Source organism: Paralichthys olivaceus, chromosome 23 (assembly GCF_024713975.1).
Source record: "Paralichthys olivaceus isolate ysfri-2021 chromosome 23, ASM2471397v2, whole genome shotgun sequence".
NCBI lineage: Eukaryota > Metazoa > Chordata > Actinopteri > Pleuronectiformes > Paralichthyidae > Paralichthys > Paralichthys olivaceus.
This window is the reverse complement of record NC_091115.1, coordinates 12,747,258-12,769,416: the sequence shown is the minus strand read 5'-3', so window position 1 is coordinate 12,769,416 and position 22,159 is coordinate 12,747,258. Positions and strand designations below refer to the sequence as shown.

Here is a 22,159-nt window from a genome sequence, read left to right as displayed (position 1 = left end):
TAACAACATTATGGAGGGTGGTAATGCATACAGTACACATGAGAATGCAGCAAATAGCCCTGTGCACACCAAGTTGGAGATGTTTTATGTTCTTATGAAAAGTGATACAAAATGTTCATTAGGAAACATTGGTGGAACAAATGAGAATACGGCAGGTCGCCACAGTGTAGAGAATAAATGGGAAACACTGTGGCTTTGCTAGCAGAGATGCAGTGTTAGAGATAAATTAAAGTGTAGGATCAGGTCTTAAGGCTGTGTATTACAACAATGATTAGTTTGGCTTTCACGTTATTTTATGTTTTATTTGTTACATCTATAGGAATACATTTCAATATTTGATGAAATGAGCACTGGCCTGATGGCCTACAGACAACTAGAAAAAATACATTTCTAACCCCAGCGTGTGTTTGTTAGCCTCAATAGTGGAGCAGAAGTGGTGGTGCCAGATGCATCCGTGCCTCGACGGGGAGGAATGCAAAGTTCTTCCTGATCTGAAGGGCTGGAGCTGTGCTACAGGGAACAAGATCAAAACTACTAAGGTACATTTAAAAGGCAACTCTGTCGCTTTCATTGTATTCTATTGAAACCTGTTGAAACTGACCTTAAACACGGCAACTCTTCAAAGTCAAGAGGCCTTGTCTTTTGTTACAGTCGTCTGCTTTGCTTTTACCTAAAAACAGCTAATGTTTGCAGGCGCTGCTTGGACCCCCAAGGGGGCTTGTAATCAATGGGCTGCCATGTCTCCTTCGCACTTTCAGGCCCCTTTGAGCCCCCAAACTGGCCAATTACGTGCTTTTAACATTGTAACATGATGCCCATATCCTTCACTCTGTTATGACGACCCGTGGACTTCAGTTCTGCCTCTCTCCATGTACTTAATTATTTAAGATGCCCGCACCACACCTGCCTGGAGCCGGGAGCCTGGAGCCTGGGGCTATTGATTCAGGGACTTGTCGGGACCTCAAAATCATTTATATATAATTCTTTCTTTTAGCAGCCGAGGCTTCTTAGACAAGCCTGAATGTCGGAAACGTCTGAAAATAGATTAAGGTAATTACCAGGTCTTAATAAGACGTGTAAGTATAAAAGCTAAATATATCTTTTTGTGTTTTTTGTTGTCTCTTGTGAAATGGATGACGGGAAAGATTTCTGCGGACAAAGACCAGCTCTGGTAACAACAGATGCTTCACGGCAGAGTCCAGGTAAATATCTGTTTTACTGTTTTATTTTACTTAGCCTTATTTATTGTGAACCTAACATCAAATTGAAAAACAGAGATTCCAAACAGGGATCATTATGTGTCTCATGATTACATATAATATTATATACATGTCATATTCATGGTAACAGACGTGTCAAATGGTATTATTTAAAACATTTCCCAGTAGTGTAACTCGACCATAGAGGGAGGTAAGTGTGAGTGGAGGTGTATGATCCAAAGAGACAACAACAACCTGTTCAAAGCATCAGCATTTCCCAGTGGATTCCTCTCGCACACCTTTGAACTCAGCCGGAGAAACAAGTTTCCTGAGTTTCCAGTCTTTCTGCAGGCTGTCTAAAGCAGTGACCCCCCACACCCCCCCTTCACACTTTCTTCTGCACCTCTTTTGGGAAAACAGCACAACATAAACCCCAAACCCCCAGCTATACTGACCTCCATTGCTCTGTATCCAAAATGCATTCAAACGGACTGGAAACACCTTGAGGATTCAAAGAGTAAACAATGCAGGCTACTACAAAGCCCAGGACACAGTGGGGAATACAGTTTTTCACTTTGGAGCAAATCTCCGAGTGATGAACAGTGTGTGCCATGCAAGCTAAGCTTCAGCGTTAACTTTTGTACATGTGCGGCACCTGAATGGCGACGAGAGGTAACATTTTAAACTGTGTCTTTTTGGATTTGTAAACACAAATCCTGGAAGGTGACGTAAATAGACTGCACGCAGCGTTGCAGTGTGTGATGCTTTACATCAGAGGGACGAGACTGAATACAGATCTAATGTTAGAAAGCGCACTGCTGTTTGCCACAGTTGTTTGAACTTCTCTATTCACTCCCTGCTCATTCTGCAGACTCACGATGCAGTTTGAGCAAAAGGAAGTCACAAGTGAATCTTAGTTTGAAGGAGAAAAACATTTCTCAGGAAAGTTTTTGTTCTGCACTCAGGATGATTTTTAACGTGAGGTGTTTATAGCATCGTACAGATTAAGATTAATAGAACTACTTGTAAAAATAAACCAAAAGGGACAATCCAAGACAAAAAGTGTGTTTTCAGATCATTCATTTCTGTCTGTGGCAGAGACAGCTCTGTCCCCGGGTCAGAAACACAGTGTCTGGCCCCAATGGGACCTGCCAGAATCTGACATTTTGAAATTCGACTCTCAGTGGATTTGATGTAATCCACCAATAACAAACTGAAGCTGCAACACACAGAAATTTGTCCTTCTCACCATTACAGATTGTACAGATTAAATCCATTTCTCAAAAATTCATTTCAGAGGTAAATGCTTGTAACACCACATTATGTGATAAAAAATGTATTACATTTGTAAGTTTTATTACATAATGTGGTGTTACAGGTCCAGAATTTCATTCACTTGTTGAATCAAGTCCTTCAGCATCCTGTGCTACTTGGCCTAGTTTCCATCATCCTTAAAACTCAAACACCTTTCATCTATTGTTTGCTGACTGAAAACAACCAAACCAATGTGCACAATTTGTAGCTACATACTAAAGATGTCACGAGCAGCAGAAAAAGATTTCATATGATTTGGAAAACAGCTGCCACAAGTGAAGCTCATTTTACAGATGCTTGCTTTACGTTTGTAGTAAACCTATTGAGATGTTTATCTGTGAGATGTTGAGAAATTATCCACAAGTACAAAAGATTTTAAAGTCCGCAAACTTAATCTAGCAGAAAAATTAATTTGACGTGTGCTTCAAGTTGTTGGTTTGACCCGTGTCTCTCACTTGGGCAATTGCATTCACACACACACACCTCCACCAGAGAAACTGTGGAGGATCTCCAGAGTTCAGTGCATGTCTGAGAGCAGCTTTACAGTCTATGTTCAAGACTTTTGCACTCCTGAAATTTTCATGACAGTAACAGCTACATCATTCCTCTACAGAAGAGTCTGTCTCACTGAAGCACAAAACATAAAATTCACTCTGGTCTTTCAGATTTATGTTTCTTTTTCACTCATAAATAATTGTTGGCCAGAGATACTGGCTCGGAATTATCACATTATACAACACCACAGCGAAATCGATGTTGTCACTGTCTTATTACACTGTCAGTCAGTACTGGCTAAAAATAATGATATGCTCCCAACTAATTTAAAGGATTATAAAAAAGAGACAAAAGCTCTGATGTGAGAACCGTTTGTTATCCAATCTGCTTCTTATGCCAACTTGTGAAGTGAATTTGCAAGACACTAAAAAAAGAAGTGTGAACTCTTGTTGCCACTTGGGGCAGTAAAGGTGAAAAGTGTTTTTGTTCTGTGAGTATTCAGAGCAAACAGCCAGAGTAAGCCACAGCCTCTCAGTGTTCAGTTTACTTTGCTGTGTGTTTGTGGTAGATGCAGAATACTGAATATTTTCTCCTACCATCCATCTGCCCTTCTATCAATTCCTTATCTAGCGTTAAAATGAATGCGGAGCAACATGTCTTCTACAATTTTGTCTCAAGAACACTCATTGATTTAGTTTTGATTTGTGCTGATAATCCCACATTTGCTCCGACAGTTAAACTTAATTTGGGTGGAGGTGAGTTGGCAGTGTTCTTGCATTCTGTTTTTGCTGATGAAAAATCTTAACTAGACCACCAATAAAATGGCCATTCTGTGAGAATCCCAATCTTGGTAGTTACAGCACAAAACATATTGCGGAGAAGGACACTGCAGTGTGCCAATTACACGGCTGAATTACATGAACACAAGCCCATGCACCTGCTGAGTTAAATCTTTCAGCCAAACTAACTTCAGGCACTAAATGGAAATGAATCCTTTGCCAGTTAAATTAGCACTTGTCAGCCACCAATTAAACCAACCCCACACCCGCAGAACACTTCCTGTCAGCATTTTTAGCAATGTTTCAGACAGTCTCTCGAATACTATTAATGACCCCCCCACACACACACCTCAAAGTGAGACACGGTGTATATCCATCCCTGATGATGCTAGATGTTTTCTCTTCTGACAACAACCCACCAGGCTCACTGTTGTTTCAGTTATTCTCAAATTAGTAGCACATTAATCACATTGGCAGTTCGGAGAGTAAATGGCTCTGCAAATGGGAGAATTCACTGCAGCATGTTCTGCGACCAACAAACTGAATTTATTGAAACTCTTTACCCTGTGTTTGATATGATTATGCAGGTTTTCTTGTCAAGCGATGGCCTGATGGCTTTTGGATTGTTTTGCTTTCCGGCATAATTGAGTGCCGCACCGCTGCTCTGCCCCGTTCACTGTCAAATGACCCATTTGCGAATTAATCTAACCAGGCTGTCGGAGCTGTCTGTTGCCCATCAAAAGTTCAGCGACGATAATGGAGCCTTACTAGTTCGGTGCCGGCTTCCCTCAGTCCGTCAAACCTACATGGCGGCTGACAGTCGGAATCGATAGCGGACGTCGTTATGAAGGTTGTTATGTTATGTTCCTCGAGAGTCTTTTCCAGAATGTACTTTTAGAGGAGCAGAGGAGCTGCCAGTCAGCCACTGAGCTTCATGACAGGCAATTTAATCTCAAGGAGAATGGAGGTGTTCAGAGTGTCTGACAGCATTGGACTTGGAGAGAGAAAACCTCAGCGTGGAGCACAAACCCAGACAGCAGCATCCTTTATCCTGAATTTAATATCATAACCGATCGATCAATATGCTGATAGTTCAGGTATAAGGTCAATATAAGCCTTTTATTAGATACTGGAACGATAATAAATCTGAAACAATCCCACAGGTGTTTCCTAAACCACATTTACAATTGACTGAGTTTGACTTGTGTAGATGGTGTGAAGACGCAGATTTATGGTTCTTTTTAATAAGACGATTACAAAACAAATACAAAACAAAATCTTCATGAATTCATTGCTGGGATAATTTTCCTCAGCTAGCATCACGTGCTAATGAATAGCTTTTCATGGTACCCAGAGAATGAACATTAAAGTGGGTATACGGAATAATTTTATCTAGTCAATGGATAAAATACTAAATACAATTTGATCGCATTACTTGTAGTGTGAGGAAATTGTCAACCAACTCTGCAGTTTTTCTTGATATACTGGGCTTCTCTTTTTTTTGTGGCTCACAACGTTTTGGTTCACCTTCAAAACTCTTAAGACATTCAATCAGTGTTGGCAGAAGTCTCACACTCTTGTTTTGATTTTGATGTTGATAATGTTGAGTTGTATTTATGTAAATCTGATGATCCAAGGTATCTATTTATCAATATATCTATCTATCCTTTTCTATTTATGTGTATCACTGAGATGCGTATCTGTAAAATATATATCTAATAATAAGAATGTGTGGTTTGTTCTTCAAACACAATACATGAAGAGTTTATTGTCACAGCTTTGATTTTACTTTAAAACAAGTCTCTTCTGTCACAGGTGAATCAACGGTTCAGGTCTTTGTTGGATCATCGAAGGAGAAATGAATAATGCCGAGGACCTTCGTGTATATAGAGACTCTTTCTTCTGGACTGCAGTCAATCTTTGGAAAACTCTCAATGCTTCTTCTTGAACTCAATGGACATGAAACAGAGGAGTAGATTCTAATAAAACTACTGATTATTCAACACTTCTTTTTGGAGGACTAGCCTTACCGGACAACAGGATTTATTCTCTGACATTGTTACTGCTCGTAGTGGAATACAAAGGTGAACTTTGCTTATATGTTAATTTGTAGAGTACTATGTTCTTTATAGGGGAATTTCCATCACAAGTTGACCGGGGTGAAGGGCGGGTCAGTTTGTTGAAAGCATCGCATTTCTTCAAACAAATTGTGATTTTGTTTCATCAGTCAGTTGTGACTTTCAAATGAAGATGAAAACATGGCTAGGCAGCAGATATTCAGGGTGATTCTCAAACACAAAAACACAATCCCATTCATCAATGTACCACACAAGGACAGCTGAAGTACACCAGTGCTATAAAAGAGCTGCAAATCTCAATCGCCAAGTATCCTTCAAATTTTGCCGTTAAGATGAGCAGTCCATGATTCTTTTTCTGGGAAAGGAGTCTGTTTGCAGTGTATTACTGGGAACATTTCAGTCTCCAGAAGTAGCTGCAGAGTGAGTGCCTCTCACTTTCACCGCTAAGTTGAGTTGTTGAGCGACTTAGTAGCGTATCAGGCTTTTGTTGGATATCTAGTGTCGACAAAAAGGTTATTTAACAGAGTATTTTGGATGCATTTGCTTGGATGGATAACTTGGCTTAAATGTATCATGAGAACAACACAATCACCCTGAACATCCTGCTGAACCCTAATAAAAGATCTGGCAGTTCAGGGCTTTCAGGGTTGAAGAGCCAAATCTGATTCCACTGACCAAATTGTTAGTCTCAGCCCAAACTGATCAGACCAACCAGCTGTGAACGGTCAGAAAGTTGGATCCACTCTTGGTTCATGTTTCCTCTGAAAATCACTCTGCCATTTCCTGCCACCAAATTTTGTGTTTTTAAGTCACAGTTCTTGAGCCCAAATTCTAAACACACTTTGGTGACGATCCCAAAACGGTTTTCAACTAGTTACTCAAGTATGATTTGCTGATCACCTTTAAGTAGGTATCGCTAACACTTCTTTTGTCTGTGTAAGTGATGACATCAGTAATAAACGATGGTTGTGTAACCAAAACCTTGTGTCTTTTTAACATATTTTAATTATTTTTTTTGAAAAGGGCATTTTCAAGCTGAAATAATCTGTACACATTGCATCTTGGCTCTTTTTCAGTTTTAATCCCCGTCCATACTAATATACCTGAAAATGGGCCAAGTGGGGCATGTGTGGTGGTGTACACAGATTGCTTGAATAATAGCTTGTCTACACATTAAGCAGTGGAATCACTGTAAAATGCAGAATTTAGCTGCACAACAGCTGTTAGCAGAGACAAGAGGGTCAACAACACTACGCTGGTAGATGAGACTAAAGCCAGTTGGTTTTGTTCTGGAAGGGGGGATGTGACAGGAGCCAGACGAAGGCTATATTGTGACCGACCCAATGAGCAAACAGTGGTGAGTGTCAAAGTGATCGTTTCAGACTACAACAAAGCCCTGGATTTTTCAAACTAAAACATGATGGGCTTGTTATAATTAGGTTAAAGGCTGATTCATTTGATTCAAAACACATCTTTTTTATAAACAAATAAAAATTATATTTGTCTGAAGAGATTTCCAGATTCGTAGAAAAGGTCATTTATCTTCATTACAAGAAGCCTGGTACTGTTGTGATCATGTACAAGGGAATAATAATCAGGTTTTTCACACGGACCCACACAGTAATATCAAAAACATTATAAATCTGAAAAACAAGACACTATTTCACATGCGCTCCCCATTCCCAGTTGTGGTGAATATAAATCAGTAATGTGTGCTTCACATTTTTTCTGCTTTTAATTATCTAACAAAGTGCTGAGGGAATAGTCTTAAAGTAATCAAGGTATTAAACGCACATCATTAATACATATTCATTAATACAACAGCCCTGCAATACTGTTATATAAAGCTTATTGTGTTTAATTAGGTTTGTTGATATGGTGTCAGAGGTGTTGATTCAGCTGGCAACACTTGTTAGTGGTGGTTCTGCCAGGACTGAAGGTTTTCTGATATGATGACGGATAAAATGTTGGAAACATATTTTACTGTTAATACAATACCAACTCTGAACTGAACAAAGACAAACCCACTGTCATCAAAGCCTGAATATGATAAAATACTGCAAGGCTTTTGCATTGGATTAGAATAGAGTAGTGCCTGTTCTAAAGCTCTATATTTGGAATGGGCCATTTGATTGGCGTGTTAATGCTCCAGAGCTACTTCAGGATTACTCCCTGTCATTAGTGAGTCCTCCTCAAACAGTTCTACAAAACAGTACTGTCACTTTTTACTGTTTGTGTGCAGAGAACAGTCTAAGGTGCAGAGTGAAGTTAGAAAGCTTCAGTGAAGATTTTATAGTCAGTGTTTCTCATAAAATGAAGCTGAGCAAGCTTTATTACTGCTCCAGTTGTGAATTTTATACGTTTGAATGATTTATTTGAATGTTGTTGCCGTGACATAGATCAGCACCTGTGACTTGTGTCTGTGTCTCAGTTTAATATCAGAGCAATGGCCGCCTATTTATTCAGTTCCAATAAGATGAGCAGTTTGTGTGCTGTCCACAGACAAACAGAAAGCCAGAGAGAAGTTGATGGGTTAACTAGGTATATTTATATCAAACAGACCAGCAGGTCACATCTGACTTGTCTTAAAGCAACTGTGAACAAATTATATTACGTAAATAAAGTGGTGTTAAGTTGTTTGTTAATGGGAACTTTAATTTACTAATCCATCTATCTGACTTTCAGACCGACAGCTACAGAAATTGTTTTGAGTTGTCTGATGACTCAAGGAGTTCAGTCAAGTTCAATGTGCCGCTGTGTCGTCATTTCAAACTCCCCAGAAACATCAAGGGCTCTTTACAGAGTCGTCACCTCAAAGAGGAGGCTGAAGTTTCCAAATCAACAGCTAAAGTTGGTTTTAAGCACGTCCAGACTCCCGTTGTCACAGTGGGTGAAATCACACAGCGTCAAGAAGTGAAACGTTTTGAAGTAAAACAGCAGGTAAAATGGTCAGTTTACTCTGATATATGCACAGCCCTGCTACAGATTTCTACCTTCTTTGTTGTTTCTTGTTAAATTATGTCAAATGTTGATGTTTTCTTCTTCCCCGAAGCCTTTCACAACAAGAGTCCTATCTGTTATTATGACATTGACTCATTCTGAGTCCTTGTTCTTTATTCTTTGAAAAAATGAAACCACCCTTTGGATGAGGACTTTTATGGTTTGGTTTGTCCCTCAGAGGGAATTGGTGCAACCTACTTCCCCAGAAAGGGTTCCAGGTTTACTAGTTGATGCTTCATCACAGAAACGCTGTCGCTGTATTTTTCAATTTTCTACATAGGAAGTTAGACTGTTTAATTAAAGCTACTATATGTAGAATTTCTCCCTACTTACATGGAGAAAGGGCTTATGACCTATAATGCAGCTAAGCGCTACCATTTTGAAGTCTCCATCAAATAAAGCCAATAGAAATGTGTTCTTTTATTCTAGTGAGCACACCCATTAAAAGTAGCTCACGATGTAAGAGTGGGAAAATCTGGTAATGCAAACAAATTTACATCCAAATTTTGATGTAACTTTTAATCTGCTCTTTCAGTGCAAGAGTTGAGAGTATGTCATTAGAAATGATCATTTGGAGAAAGTGAAGCCCAATTATTCCCTGCAGCCCTACAAAAACACATTAGTTGCCATTACAGTCTGCTTCTGATTTTAAATACTGAACTTACAAAGAACTGTAAAAAAAAAAAAAATGCTCCCAAAACCTCCTTGATCAGATCCTCATCCACATGTTTCTCAATCTTACACATAATTCTGTAGTTGAGATGAAAGGTTCTTAGATGTTTTTTAGCTGAGGACCCCGGTGAGAAATTAGTTTTCATTGCTCCGGGAAACAGGCTTATTAAATTTTTTTATATCCTTGTCGTAAAGGGACCCACCAGCAACAAGCCTATAAGTCAATGTGGATCTCAACCCACAGTTTACCAAGCGGTGAAGCCAGATTACTGCTGAGGATTTCCCCTGATTTTCTAGCTGCAATGCTGACACTGCTCGTTTTTTTTTTTGTTTTTTTTTTTTAAAAGAAAGGCTTCCCTTTGGGGAAATTACATGAAAAAAATGTTTCCACAACAGAAGTGATGGTGTAATCGAGGGTTTGTTTCAGCTGCAGATGTCTGACAGACGCAGGGAGATGATAGAATCTGAAAATATTACTTTTGTGTCATTTTTTTTCATTTTGGAACATCCCCCCTGCACTTGCTGTAGACACGGTTGCGTGTCTCTGCCCGTCAACCACAGTAACACTGAATGACTGCGTTTCCCAGCCTGATATTCTTATCCCAACGTGGAGTCTGTGACATGTGTTGCGCTGAGAACACAAGACAAGCTGCCGAAAACATCTCTCTCATGTTAGATGTGGGCTGGATGTTAGAGGCGCTTGCCTCTAACATCCAGCCCTTTAACAAACGGATCCTTTGGAGAAATGATTAACATTCTTGGTGAATCAAAAGTCTGTGACACTACCGGCCTTGGTGTGTCTAAACACATTTCCAGGGTCATTCCTGTTCTCCCAGGCTGGTATCTGAGTCGCTACAGAGGAGTTGGGGGAGTGTCCGAAAGAGGGGGGGCTGAAAAATAGAAAACCTTGCTTTCAAACCTTTGAGATTTAAATGAACTAAAAGCAGGCAAGTGCCCCTTTCTCTTTTTTTCTTTTCTTGCTGCAGTCATTACAAGAGCACATCAAAAGAATCTCCTCTTCGTGCCATATGCTGTATAGTTTCATAATCTAATGAGGGTTTTGTAATTACACAGTCCACCAGGGGAATAGAGCTCATCGATTCTCTGGGAAAAGAAATATCATTACACAGACCTACTGGAAACCATTGATTCCATCAACAGCTTTGTACTTTAATTTCATTTAATTGTTTCACATAACAAAAGGACTTGTCAGAATAACACGTCAGGGAGAGAATTACAGATGTGGAGACTTCCAACCCTTCCAAAACAGGGAGGAGGTGGAGGAACGTTGGAGATTGAAAATGTCATTTGCAAATGTGCCAACTATCAAGAAATGTTTTATCTATTCATGTAATTTGTTTTTTTCAATGCAATGCAGCAGTGTATGATGTTTCAAAATATGCGTGATATACACGATGAATGACGCTTTTTTTATGGATGCACCTCACATCCAGCAATAGGATGCATTCATCAAGCATCAAACGACAAATGACATGCAGTACTGGAATTATTTATATACTTCTGCTGGTATAGTACAGCCTATACCTATTAGAAGTGTTGATTCACAGTAGGCTCCTCTCTGCTGTGTGCTGAAAGCCTGAGAACTCCATTCAATATAATCTACAATGTCAAAGTCTTCATTTTATTCTATCTATACATCCAAGTACATCAACATCTGGTGCATGTGATGTGACACATTCTCCTATATATATATATATATATATATATTATATGCATAGGCCTTACTGCTAACAGTAATTTGATATACTTAGTGTCAATGGATAAAACTGGTTGATTGATTAATCAAAGCATTTTCAAATGACCTTTTGTTCAATCAGCAATCTGATCAACTCAGTCATTGCCTCACATTTACTGTGCTCATATTCGGTTTCATCATTTTATTATGAGTTATTTCTTTAAGGTTTAAAAGGTTTACATGCGCTCAGTTTCCTCATCCTGTCCATAACTGCAGCTCCTTTTGTCAGCCTCTGTTTGGATTTATTTAATTTGATTAATGAATTGTGTATTAAATTCAGTCGGCGTCAACACAACAACAGATGTTTTCAGTATTCACCTGTCAAACTACTCTCAGCATGGGTGGGGTAAAGATGCTTCTCTGAAACTTTTTAGTGATTAAGTCATAATCTGTGTGAATACATCATTAAAAAAATAAAGTCCCCACAGGGATCAGAACAAGAAAAACTATTAAAAAAATGAATTTCTATCAGATGGTGTAGCAACTAAAATGTGAAAAGCTGAAATGGAACATAAATATGTTTAGAATGAGGCATCACTCTATTTAAACAACAAGTGCTGTAGGGTCACCCATGCAGTGTAATTGGCTGCAGACGTGTTCCCACTGCTGATGGTTGCCACGCACACGGTTGTTAAGAAAACTTTTCCTTCAGAACACATGCACCTGTAACTGCTGCATAAATGTTGATACACCCCCGAGGACAATCTTTACTGTTATTATAGGTGCTACAGTGATGTATCGCTGTTGCACCCATTAATGTCATTAACACTGCCCTCAGGAGTGTTATCGCTATATTTAGTTATCGGAAATTTGATGAGGAATAGATCCCCGAGCACGTACGCCGCCCCCCCGAGCTGACGATCTGAACAGTATCCGCTCCTTCTTGCGCCAATAAAACTGAGACGTCTCTAATTAGCACCGAGATGGATCAGCGCTCCCCTGAGCTCCGTGAAACATCCCTCACAGCATAGTGTTGGATTACATGTGGATAAGACACAGGAAGAATAAGAGATTCTTCGCTGGTATAACACTTTATTTGCTGTGCCTCTTCAAAGACAATACACCCCCCCCCCCGCACCCAGCTCAATACCTCATCACAACAAGCTCTGATTCCACACACCCAGGAGACAGGCGTCGAACAGTTAAAGGTTACACCACGAGGCATGCGATTGTTATTGGTTATTATAACAGTTTACTAATTATTATAATGGCTTAGTTCTGGGGATGTGCTGTCATCAAGACAACAACGGGGTCTGACAGGGCAGAGACACAATCACAAACAACAAACCTCCATTGAGTCGGTCTATATAAAACAAAAAGCAGTTATCTGAAGGGGACAAAGTGGTCACGCTGCTCTCATGTAAGTGCCTGGGTGTTAAACACATGCCCATTCCATGACCATGGCAACGAAGAGAACCCGGGTGTGAAAAACAGCGAAGCAGCTAATTACACTTTAATACTCGGAATATATAACACCTTATTATACATAATTAAATAGGCATAGAGAAACCAGAGTTTTTTTATTATAATTTAAGCTTTATTTTAAATGATGAGGTGAGGGTCAGTGGGTATCTGCAACCTGTAGGGTCTGGTTAAAACTGAGTCAAATATCTAAATATACAAATATAAATACAAATGTAAATAAATACAATATGTGCTGATTAATGTTGTAAAGCAGATCAATGTTATAGACCCTAACACTGGGTTGCTTAAATGTATTCACGCTTACGTGTTACCTGTGTATATAATAGTTAATTCTCTTAATTATTTTCTTGACTCAAATCACCATTTGAATTGTGCAATACAGCTGCACATACCGGATGAAATTCAGAAAATATGAGCTGATTCATGCCAAGCATTTTACTTGAGCACATGAAGATATAGGAGACAAATTAAAGGAAAAAACAACATCGAGGCCTTGGGCCACAACACGCTGCCAGGCTTTGATTCTGCAAGTCTTATTGCAGGGATGAATATCAGTCTACCAAAAGTTATTTCCTCATTTGGTGTTTTGTTGATGGTGGTGGAGAGAGCAGTTTAAGATGACAGTCCAATATCTCTCTCTCTACAAGCAGCCTGACCACCAGTAATGGTGACTGGTGTGGCCAAATTGAATGGCACTTTTAACAACTCTCTCTGCCAAGGCCCCACAGTCACCTTAAATTTAAAAAAATCAAGCTGCACCAAATTACACACCTATAGATCTCAGTCCTCTAAATATGTCTAATTTTGTTAATCAAGATCCATGAATTAGTTCCTTGGACCAAATTTCTTGAGAATCTGTGGAGTGGTTTTTGCGTAATCCTGCTGTCACACAGATAAATCCTCCTTTGCGGAGGTATTAACTTTAGGAACTGTATAACCAGAACTGACCTTTGACCTACAGACATTATCTACTCACCACTATGCTGATGGAGGGGTGGGGGAAGTGTTTTAGTCCACAAAAAACTTTTGGAGTTTGGACACCAGTTACTTTAATTGTATTGGATTTGGCTGCAACACTGTTTACCCCTGAACCTCCAAAAGAGTTTTCTGGACTCAAACACTTCACCCACCCCTCCATCGGCATTGTGGTGAGCAGATAATGAGTGAAATTTCTCTTTCCATTGAACTAGACTGACGTGAAAGCAAAAAGTAGGCAGACGCAGCACCAGTGAAGTTAATTTTACACCACAATGATTCATATCAGCACCAGTTTTGAGAGAAAATGTTTTTGTCAAGGATTTGCTTTCAGAAAAGTGAGCAGCTTTGCATTATGCTCCAGCGAGGTTCAGCAGCCAAATTAAAGAGGCACAGACACAATGAACACCAAGGCATCTGGCGCTGCATAATGTCTGTAGAAATCATTTTTCCTCAAAGCTGTCTCTCCATTGTCTGCCCACTGACACAAATTTATCATTCCATTGTGAAGTTAAAATTGGTAAAAAAAAAATGAAAAAAAGTGGTGAAAGCAGGAACAAATTAGATGCTGCTGAACATTACATCTACTACAACAAAGTAGAAAAACGGGATGGCATTGATGATCAGAGTGAGCCATCAGAGTTATCAGGCTTACCTGTGTGCGGCATGGAAAAGTCAGGCAGCCACGAGATAGAGACAGTGTGATAGTCATTTGCTTTTCCATTGTGTCAACCATCACCTGTACAATTTTAGTGTCTGGGCAGCCTGGGGTGAATTTGTTATCCAGGCCCACGGCAACAATGGCACAGGAGATTCACAATAACCAAATAACATGAAAGAGAGAACGCAGGGTTTCATGAAAGCAAACCATTTCAATAACTGTCACATTTCTGGTGCCACATCAGAACTGAACGAACGTGTCTTTTGTCAGCTTCGGCGGTAGCTTTGTTTCCTGACAGTGGCTTTATCTGACTGATCCAAACATGTCGTCTAGGTATATGCCTCTGGATTCATCAGGGCCCGGCAGAGATATTTTCTCCTGCTGGCTGCTATATCTGCCAGGATACAGAGTCATAATAGAGTGTTTCTCTCTATTCCCCTGTGGTGACTTTTCTTTTTTTTTCCCTCATTCAATTATGAAGACGTCCTCCGTGTACAATTTGTTATATTCCTTACAATTTTCACGCTTTGTGGAATTTCCCAGTCACAAGTTAATTAATCAAGAAGAGACAGTGGCGTTACAGCATCTCACGACTAAATGACCTATATTTAGCACAAAGCAAAACATTACTCTGAGGTATCTGAGGAAGAGAAAGCGGCACCGGAAGCCTGGCCCCTTCGTGTTCGGCAACGATAGTTCCCGTTTCATCTCAGGGCCGCCTTTAACAAGATAAACCCACTACTGACAGTGACCTGAGATGAAAGTAGGAGACACAAAGCCGACGAGAGTTCAGGGAAAGTTCTTCTAACTCCCCACCAACCCCACCCAATCACGCTGCCTAAACCTCTCTCAAACCTCGTCCTGATGCTGCTGCGAGATGGGAGGGAAGTGGGTAGGGCAGCACAGTGCGGCGGCGGACTTGAAAAGTTCCTTCACTTCCATAACAACTTTGTGGTTGATCCCACGAGGAGGCCTCGCTGGGTGCTAGAGATGCAGGGATTGACGGCTCTAATCTCACCGACTCTCTTCGTCTCGCTTGAACTTGGCCTCTTCTTTTGTTCTTTAAGCCAGGGATTCTCCTGTTTCTACAACTCTATTTGGACACAGGACTGGTTTCTGCTGAGGGGAGGGGAGAGGATGCTGCTGCTGCTGGAGCCACAGGAGTGTAACAGAGGCATGGTTGCGGCAGCAGAGGTTCATCGACCTCTAAAGGGACAAAGTAGTGTATGTCAACCTGCTGACCCGTGTGATTGACTGGGAGTTTATAACAGGAATGATGTCATGAAGTAAAATGAATGCATGAAGCTATTTTTCATTCTAGCCTGTTTTTTATTAGTCAAGTTGTTTTTTTCTTTTACTGAAATTACAGCAGTGCAGAGAAGGGAATGATGGAGGAGATGAAGTGTGAATTCTTTATACAGCAAATTCAGAAGACATATATTGAGAATCATTTCAGGCCAGCATCTGATAACCTGGACAATCAAATTATTTTAAACCTAAACTCAAACCATATATTTGGTTTATGGCTAACTAACTTATATGACGGAAACCGACGTGTAGTTCGACATTTTTCTCTGGCACCTGTCCTCAGTGTCACATAGGTGGCACTATTGTGCGGACTGACTTCAAATTAAACTCTGCATTTCACTTCATTCATGTGGCTTAAATATTTGAAAGTAGCCAACTCTCACTAACTTATAGACTGGTTAACTTTCCAATTTAAAAAAAGTCATAATTGATGAACAGAAACTTTGCAGTTTGTCACATTTTGACCAAATTCCCATCTTTCCCATGAAAAGCGTCATGTGGTTCTAACTTCATTACCCATTCATTCAAATTTTGGAATATTTTAATTGTGAGAGTTTGAAACCCAGTCATTTTGATCCAGAGAACATGGTCCCATGTAATTTTCATGAATTAGACACAGATTTTCTGAAGAGCTGCACTGATGTCGGCATGAATATTTACTCCAGCGAGAGCATGTTTGCTATTAGTTACACTGTGTAACACAGCAGCGCCTCATTATTCGTGTTCGGGGAGTTAGATAACAGGGTTGCTAATGAATATGTCCCCTGCTGCTCTAATCAACATATGGGGGAATGACAGTAAATCCTGACCCCCTCTTACTAACCCTTTGTCCGCTGTCTATTCATGAGTGTGTGCGGCCTCAGGATTTATTAGAGGCACAGCGCCGCAGCACTGATCCCTCTCTCCAGCAGGGAGCATGTTTGTTTTGCTCAAAGAAACCTTGGCGAGCCACAGTGCTCAAGTGGACACCAGGCTGCGACTGTAATACATTAACTGCGCTCATTGTTGTGGCATGAAGACTCTCTCATTGAGAGCGCTGCATGTTTAAGCACCTGTAAGCATCGGCCAAATGACAGTATATCCCCCTCATCCTCACAAATACCAACAAACACAGTAGCAGCCCAGCTGAAGGCAGGAAAGCAAACTCAGCCCCCCATGGTTTTACTATCTCTATTTCCCCAAAGCCCAGGTTGCCAGGATATGTGCTACCCAAGACTGAAATGACCCAACCTGTGAAAGTTTAAACATTTCTCCAGCCACGAGGAGTGTAACCGTGCACATATTCCTAACAGAAATTTTCATTATGGGCCTTCTGGTTCGGCACATATTTGAACCGAACAATTGCAGCCACATGTGCGGAAGTCTGGGAATGTCTGTGTTTCTGTGAGTGCAGTTCAAATAAATCTGCCCATGGCAATAAAGCAGGCTCCAACTATCAGTTCAGACTCAGCCAAAGCAATAGTAAATAGATTACTGCTCAGGCTGCAATTTTGGGCCGAACCTGACTGAGCCTGTGATAAAACTAACCGAGCCTGGCAGGCATTCTGTATTTTGCATCAGAACCCAAAGCCAAGCCCAATGTTTCCCCTGCAAAGTAAAAAAAAGTAGAAAGCCCAGCCATGATAACCAAACCTGAGCCAAAGCCAGATATCCAAACCCAGCTCAACAGGGTCAGGTATTCATGCTCCAATAACAAATGCCATGGGTGTTTTTATAGAAGTGGATTAGTGACGGATTTTGAAGAAAATCTTGGATGTAATCGAGTTGCGTGATCAGATTTTTGATTTGCTTTTGTAATTGTACTTCAGTAGTAGATCGCAGCCAGTTGCATTAGTATCACAGAAGTAGTGCTTCATTAAAAACAAAGAAAAACAGTTTACTGTTTTGCATTTCTTGTTTTTGTTGTTCTGAAAACATAAGATTTGGGATTTTAGGCTTCAAGTAACTTAGCCGAAAAATATAACATATTTCCATATTGGTGGTCATAAGAGAACATTTAACAAGTTAATCACTGGTTTAGTTTGATTTAAATATCAATATGTATGTAACAAAAACTAATGATTAGTTATGGGTTATGAGTCATTTCTCATCTGATTGAGAGTTAATCAGAAGTGGTCCTCAAGAAAGGGTCAATATGCAGATTCACAAAGGTAGAGAATAATCATTAACAAGCAATTATCATATCAAGGAGCCGATTAATCATTAACTATTGATTAGTAGATAATCAGGAGCTTCCTGTTATTTATTCATGAAATGTGTCCTAAACATGGTCAATGATATTACCCATGACCATTTTGTCCAACGAGTATAAGGTGTTACCAGTAATCACCAGTTCAGACAGGGTGCAGGTCTACTGGGGTATTATAACTTCCACAAAAAAACCCACACACATCATTCTACTGGCTTGCAGGCTGAATCTGGATGATACTGTGTGAAGAAGCAGATGCCTCTCTCTCTCTCAGTAAAAAGCAGGAAGGGCACTCAGCCTTCCCCTCCTCAGCGCTTTGCAGGGAGGAAGGAGCTGAGCCCGCTGTTGGCTGCAGATGACGGTCGGATCTCGGCCGCGAATGTGTCGGTGCAGCGGTGCCGTGTGTGTGATCTGTGTGAGTGGGCCAGGCAGCAGGAACCGTCTAGCCAAAGTCACAGATGGCGTTCGGAGCCTCTGGCGCTCTGCAGTCACCGGGGCTCAAGAAGCTCTCAGCTCTAACGCTGTCTTCATTGAGATTAAAAGTAAAGGCAGACGTCAACATACAATATTAAACAAATATTCAAAGCAGCTTTAGATGTTGTCATTATTTGTCTGAAACTTTGAATGCTGCTTTTGTGACCATGGTGGGACGAATTTGGTTAATTAAAGTTACTTTAAATTAAATACTGTGTTTCTTAGGGGTCTTTTTGTCCTAATGCAGTCAGTGTTACACAAGAGCAATTTTAACCTGGTTACTTCTAGCTGCACTTCAGTGGGTCAGTGACAATAGCTGCTTTCATACATGCGCTGAACTGAACGAGTGAGGGGCTGTGGACTTTTACCAAGTTTCTCTGGCCAGCCCCCTAAACTCAGGAGGATGTCACAATGATCTCATGTAAGAACACAGCAGGAGATCCTCATCAGGATTCACCACAAGCAAATAAGGGTGTTGATGACATTTCCAACACACTGCAAAACAAATATCTCAGGGTGAAATAACCATGCATGTAGAAGACACAGAGAAAGATGTCACGAGAGCTTTTGGTAATAAGGGCTGACACCGGTGTAGATGCTGTCAACTGAAACACATCAATTCTGCAGCAGAATTGATAAATTACATCAAACACTGCAGAGATTTCTCTGCTGTTGTGAACACGTCTGAGTGGAGACTCTCCTGTTGTGCTGCTCGTATGTGAAAGTTCAGCTTTAAGCTATTAAGTTCTGGTTTAAAGTAATCAGCAGGTAAAAAAAAACAACTAATAAATAAAGGTAAAGGCTGATTTTTACGCCATTACACTTTCTCAGCCCGATCATTGTACTGCCAGCTAATAGAGGCTGTTTGATACCTCAGGCAAACACTGGAGTTCTTTCAAGTCCCAATCTTGAGCTAAAATACTACATTTCTCTGCAGTGACAAACTTCTTTGTCCTCCCAACCTAAATGACCACACACTGTAAAGCGGTTGTGTTAGTGTAACAACAATATTTGAGGTTGTGGAGCAATCACTGTCTCCTGTGTGAGAGTCTTGTGTTTTTCAACAAATCAATCCACCTCAACACTTGCCCTATATACTAGAGGCAGCCTGACAATAGAAAAAAACTAGAATGGCACTCAGCAGAGCGTACACCTCCACCAAGGTCCAACAGTCCCATTAAATTCAATCAAGCTGCACCACACTGCACACACTAATAGATATCAGTTCTTCAAATATGCCTGAGAAATTGGCGAAAATGTCAAAACACACCCTGTCGCTATAAAAGAAAATGAAAGAAAAAACTGCACCCGTGCATGTCCCATCCTTCCATAAAGTTTGTTTGAACATAGCTTCAGTCGTTTTTGTATTCCTGCTGACAAATACACTATCAAACCCTCCTTGGTGGAGGTAATAAATATTTGTTTTGTTAAACCTGCTGCTGCAGGTTGAAACATTTGAATTTAATAAAATTATGTGATACAGACGACACAATGAAACCTATAATGACACCTTTCATTACATGTTACGATAATAACCACATGGCTATGGTTTAGAAATGATTGGAGAGAACAACTGACCTATTTCTTGGGAAGAAGGTCGTTAAGATCCAGATGTAAGAACGTCTAATTTAAATTGATTATTTGAGATATTTTGTTTCCACGAATAATGCTCCAATATATTTTTATCACTTGCTTTTATCATTATTAAAAAATGTTATGACTGTTACTTGTTTTAATTGGACAATATAATTAAGGTCAGTCTGAAGTGCCACATTGGATTTTTTGCCTTGGTGTATTAATGACTCAGATTCTCCCCTGGTGTGTGTTCAAAAAGGTCATTATGTGAATGCACGCTCCTAAAACAGAAGGAAAGGCAGAGAGAAAAAAATCAAATTCTTGTGATTACGTTCATATTCTGAAGACGCCAAGACTTCTTCGTCCTCTCGCAGCCGTCAAACTCTTCCATGTTTGCGGGGGCTTTTCCTGTCTCGCTGCTACTGCTAGGGACAGGGAGTCAAGAAGGTTTAATAGGGATGGTGGCACCTCACGGAAACCAATTATACACTGGCTCAGAAAGCCTTCATCATTTCTGTGCTGCAGCTTTGAATGGTTTTGATATTCCATGATGAATTACCGCAACCAAATGAGAAGAGGGGAGGGGGGGGGGGGGCGCGAGAGAGCAAGAGACTGAAAGAAAAAATCCTTGAGGAATTCTTTGCCGTCAACTCCCTTGGGGCACTCAGTGTGTTGGTGGAGTACTGTACATTTCTCTGGCAAGTGCATCTCCGCTCTCCCACCCACGCGAAGTCTCTCAAATCGAATGAAGTCCCGGTGGAGGAGCTCCTTCATCCAGCCAGCGTGTGCGTGCTCTTGTGCAACACACCTCCTTTTAATTAAACAATGGCGAGCGCTGAAAATGTGTGTTTGACGGAGACTATGGAAATTAACTTCAGTGGAAGGAAAAATTAAAAAAAGTTGATGCTAATCTCGCAGGATATAAGTTCATTAAACAGGGAAAGTGGGACTGAGCTCACGTGTTGCCTTTCCGTGGCTCAGTGTGTATTCAGTGAGCTCTGGACATCATTTCACCAGGGCGTCTTTGTTTCTGCTTTCATGAGGGCCAGGATCCTTTTCTCTATGTACACCTCATCCTGCACCAAGCAGAGAATACATCACTATTCTGACAATGCAGTTCTCTAGAGGCAGCGAGCATCCAAACAGTTCCCCACAATTATTGTTTTCATCAGAAGTATTGGCTTGAAATAAAAAAAAAAAGTCTGGGTTTAGCTGTGTTATGTCTTTGCTGCATCACTGACTTTATGAAAATGCACACACACTTCCCACCCTGATCACGAGAGGAAATCTACTTAAAGCACCGCTCTAAGTAAAGTCACTGATCTAATGAACAGGACAAGTCCATGTGGAGTTCCTTTGTCTAAATGATGGGACATATGTTTGGAGAAAAGACTTCATTGGCAGAGATATTAAAAATCTAAGCAGCAAACATGTTCGATATTTAGAAATATTTTAAAATCTGGTGATTACGTCAGTGCTTTCTGAGCAGAACCACAACAGCCAATGAGAGACACAGACGGCTGATTGCTGCTGCCAAACAACAGTAACCATAAGTGTCAGCTAGCGTGCTACTGTTGACAGATATTGTTACCGGAAGAACCATGTTTTCATCCATGCTCTGCTTTTGTTCATTAACATTAGAGCCAGTTGTTGCTTCACGCCACTCTCCATTCTGTTTACATCCGCTTCCCCCGTCAGTACCCGTGAGACGTGAGGTTGTGTGTCGCTGCCTCTGGAGCAATGATATTAATAATAACAATATCCTGTGGTGAGTGTGGGCGTGTTTAAGATGACAGAGAAAGATATCTGTGGATATGAGGTTTGTAATTCCAGTACCAACAAAAGCACCTTTCGCCTACAAGGATCAGATATTGATTGATTGGGATGGTATTGATGTAGCTTGGCTACTGGTATTGGTAATTATGACAATTCATCAGTATTACTTCTCCATAATCTATGATAAACATGCTTCATGTTAAACTGTTGCATTTTGTTATTATCCTGTTCTCCTGTGTTTCCATATAACCATCTCATCATCATCATCAAAGCAAATTCAAAAGGAGCACAGACTGCAGGTAACGGTTGAGCCTAATTAGTGTTTGTCTGACAATTAGTTGAATTCTTGTGGACTTTGAGGCAGAGACCTCAAATGAACCTGCCTCTCGTCTCTTTCCTGGTACCTGTATCTCTTCACACAGGGTGAACACTGCCGCAAGCCTGTCAGCCAAATGAATGTACTTTCTTTCTTGCTTTCTAAACA

At 40.5% G+C, this 22,159-nt stretch overlaps 1 protein-coding gene and 1 long non-coding RNA gene across 3 annotated transcripts in view; one reads left to right on the top strand and one right to left on the bottom strand.

Annotated features, from left to right (window-relative positions):
- Positions 1 to 6,845, top strand: part of LOC109632809 (chemokine-like protein TAFA-2) — a 51,433-nt gene extending 44,588 nt beyond the window's left edge. For both annotated transcript variants that reach the window (XM_020092265.2, XM_020092264.2), the window contains exons 4-6: positions 415 to 539; positions 1,146 to 1,202; positions 5,603 to 6,845. In XM_020092265.2, coding sequence (XP_019947824.1) covers positions 415 to 539; positions 1,146 to 1,175 — 155 coding nt within the window. In that variant the 3' untranslated portion in view covers positions 1,176 to 1,202; positions 5,603 to 6,845. The remainder of the gene's footprint in view (positions 1 to 414; positions 540 to 1,145; positions 1,203 to 5,602) is intronic.
- The window catches only part of LOC109632810 (uncharacterized), an 82,621-nt gene that overhangs the window by 53,658 nt on the left and 6,804 nt on the right, over positions 1 to 22,159 (bottom strand). The gene's annotated exons all lie outside the window — the stretch shown is intronic.